General features: G+C 50.1%; 1 protein-coding gene across 4 annotated transcripts in view; it reads left to right on the forward strand.

Annotated features, from left to right (window-relative positions):
- The first annotated feature begins 44 nt into the window (after positions 1-44).
- Positions 45-3056, forward strand: part of LOC126514413 (uncharacterized) — a 5267-nt gene continuing 2255 nt past the window's right edge. The window contains exons 1-2 of one of the 4 annotated variants that reach the window (XR_007595569.1): positions 45-167; positions 1080-1293. Coding sequence is in view for 1 of the 4 variants with exons in the window: in XM_050163321.1 (XP_050019278.1) it covers positions 1111-1293; positions 1613-2092 (663 nt within the window). In the remaining 3 variants the exon portion in view is untranslated. Of the gene's footprint in view, positions 168-207; positions 1294-1612 lie in introns of those variants that run through there. The other 3 variants (XR_007595568.1, XM_050163321.1, XR_007595567.1) reach the window with 3 other exon arrangements.

Raw genomic sequence — 3056 nt, forward strand, 5'->3', positions numbered from 1 at the left:
TCTCTCTCTCTCTCTCTGCCCCCACCCCCAATCTCAGCCCTGCCTGAGCATGCGCAGAGCAGAGGCTAGGCGGGTGGGGTGATAACCCGGTGCAGAGAGCGCCCGGGCAGGTGGAGCTGGCGCCCGGCCCGTGTGAGCGGTGACTCACCAGCTGGAAGAGAACCTGGGTACGCTATGGTATACTTTGAACAGCAACAAATATTTGGCTTGAGTCATGTGTGGATGTTTACGGATTATCTCGAAGGAAAGCTGGAGCCGTGACAAATCCTAAGTAGGGGAAGACAGGTTGACAAGTCGTAAAAGCGCGGAATCGGAATAAGGTCCGCCCACCCATCAGTTTTGTTGCTAAGATTCTGTGTTGGTTTCTGACTCAGAGGGTGGGGCAACGTGCAGCCGATTGTTCAGAAGAAGCCTGCCTTGTGGGACCCAGAGTGCGCTCCTGGGTGGTCTCAGGAGGGGGCAAAGTACTGCAAGCCTGGTGGAGCCTTTTCCCTCTTGGGGACCACTTCTGCAAGCCAAGGCTGAGCTCGCCCCTCCTTTCCCTTCCTTCCTTCCTTCCTTCCTTCCTTCCTTCCTTCCTTCCTTCCTTCCTTCCTTCCTCCACCCTCCCCTCTCTTCCCTCCCTTCCCCCTCCCCTCCCTCTCCTCTCTGCCCCTCTCCTCTTCAACACTGACTCTTCAGGCCTTCAAAGATGGTAACTGCAGATTAAGGGGATACCAAGGGCTAATCTGATAATTTATCAAATATTCATTATAGATGTCCTTACAAATTGATTCCCAGGCTGCAAGGATGGCTCAGTGGGTAAGACTTGGCATCCATTGCAACCTGAGTCCCATCCTTGGAATTGGTTTAATTTTTTGTTTTTAAGCCTGGAGTAATGGCACACACCTTTAATCCCAGCACTGAGGAGGCAGAGGCAGGCGGATCTCTGTGAATTTGAGGCCAGCCTGGTCTACAGAGTGAGTTCCAAGATAGTCAGGTTGCTGTAGAAAGACCCTGTTTCAATAAACTAATTAAGTGTAATAAAAATGAAAACAAAAAAAATCTATTTCCTCAAATGTATTCTAAATGTAACTCAGTTAAACAGGTGGGCCCAGACTCCGCATCTCCATGTCTGAAGTCAGACGCTCTTCAGATCTCCAACTCCTTTCGGTTTTGCTGACAGCAACACTCTTCTGTCTCAGGGGCTGGTTCCACTCTGTGAGCCGCTCTCCTCCGCAGCTATCCCACAACTCCGGCATCTCCAGCATTTTGTCAAGATGTTCTCTCTTCTATAGGGTGAAGCAGGTGGAGGTACCATTTGTTCCTTTCTTATAAACTTAAAAACTGATTTATAATTTGATGTTTATATGTGAGCGACCACATGTCTATATGTGCAGTGTGAGTGTGCCTGGTATTCAAGGAGACTGGAAGAGGTCGCCATATCCCCTGGAACTGGAGTTATAGGTGGTGTTAAGCAACCTGATGTGGGTGCTGGGAATCACATAAGGGTCCCCTGCAAGTGCTCTTGCCTACTGAGTCTCTCCAGCCCCCTCGTGACTTTTTTATTTCTCTTTGCTTTAAGAGCTGTTTTGTCTCAGTAAGCTGCTATTTTCCTGCCCTGGCTTTACAGACACAATCTGCCTTTCCCCCTAATAAGATGGGAGCCAATTGTCTTCTGTTGGCGAGCCCAGGCAAAATTCCGCCATGTCGACGGCAAGTGGGAGGCAGAGCCTTATCTCCGGGTCAAGAAGCGAGAGCCAGCAGAAAAAGCAAAGCTCAAGGTGGAAGGATAAAGGAAGGGAGTGAACTCCAAGACAAAACAGCCCATGAAAATGCCAGGGATGGAGGCCAGAGACGTGGTCCCACCTTGCCCTGTCAATATCCGTCTGGACCACTTAAAAGTGGTTGCTTCTATTTCTCCTTCATGGTTTCCCATTCATTCTCCTGTGTTGGGGAGAAGAGGAAAGCGAAGCCTGTGGGGCTGAGCAGGAAGCCTGACCGCACCGTGGGGATGCTGTACTCCTTCCGGATGCTCAGCCCATGGAGTCTGTCAGATTTGAAGCTGGGGTTGGGGAGCCAGCTGTACCACAGGGACCCCCTGCTCAGCTGAACATCTGATTAAATATAGGGAACTATGATGTTTCCTTTCAGCCTACAGAGGCTGGCACAAGCTGTTCTTTGATGTGAAATTAAATCTATTCAAATTGGCAGGCTCTCCGCGAGAAGGGTCATGCTGTCTTTCTGTCTGCCTGCTCTATAAGCCTAGTATCCCACGGTTTCCCCAGCCTGTCCGCTCATTTTCTTTTCACATCCACATTTAATAGCCCGAATCCTGGTTCTGTATGCTGGAGGTCACCAGTGCCCTCTGGGTGATTCAAAAGATGCCCTGGACACAGCTTGTCAGTTGCCTCCTCCCTCCCAGCCATGGTTTCTTCTTCTCTAGCTGTTTCCTCCCTCTTCCTAGCCTTTGCCCTTGCTCCAGTCTAAGCACATACACAGTCCTGGCTATTCCCTGCTCATCTCCAGTGAGCATTTAAAATTTAACAACAGCCTGGCTAGGGACTGAACACTAAAACAACCATCCACTGTCATATATCACCCTCTGCTTCTCACGCTTTGGGAGGTAAAGAGCTGCGTTATTAAGGCAATGGGCAGGAGCTAGGGGATTGCTGTCAGGGCTGGAAATGAACTCTAGTCCTGTAGAAGAGCTCTCCACTCTTAACTGAGGAGCCATCTCTCCAGCCCTTGCAGCATCTTTCCAAACAGCATGTTCTCTCCTAGTGGAAGGTCGTAGGCAGTGTCTTGGCAACAGTAGAGGATGAATAGCCAATGGCTGGCTCTGTCACTGGGCCTTCATGACAAATTTGCTGAAGAAATGGGTCCGTTCATTGACCCAGCAAGTGTTTAAAAAGTCTACAGTGAGCCGGGCGGTGGTGGCGCACGCCTTTAATCCCAGCACTTGGGAGGCAGAGGTAGGCGGATCTCTGTGAGTTCGAGACCAGCCTGGTCTACAAGAGCTAGTTCCAGGACAGGCTCCAAAACCACAAAGAAACCCTGTCTCGAAAAACCAAAAA

This window comes from Alexandromys fortis, unplaced genomic scaffold, assembly GCF_014885135.2.
Source record: "Alexandromys fortis isolate MF-2015 unplaced genomic scaffold, M_Fortis_MF-2015_v1.1 scaffold_17, whole genome shotgun sequence".
In the NCBI taxonomy this organism is placed as follows: Eukaryota; Metazoa; Chordata; class Mammalia; order Rodentia; family Cricetidae; genus Alexandromys; species Alexandromys fortis.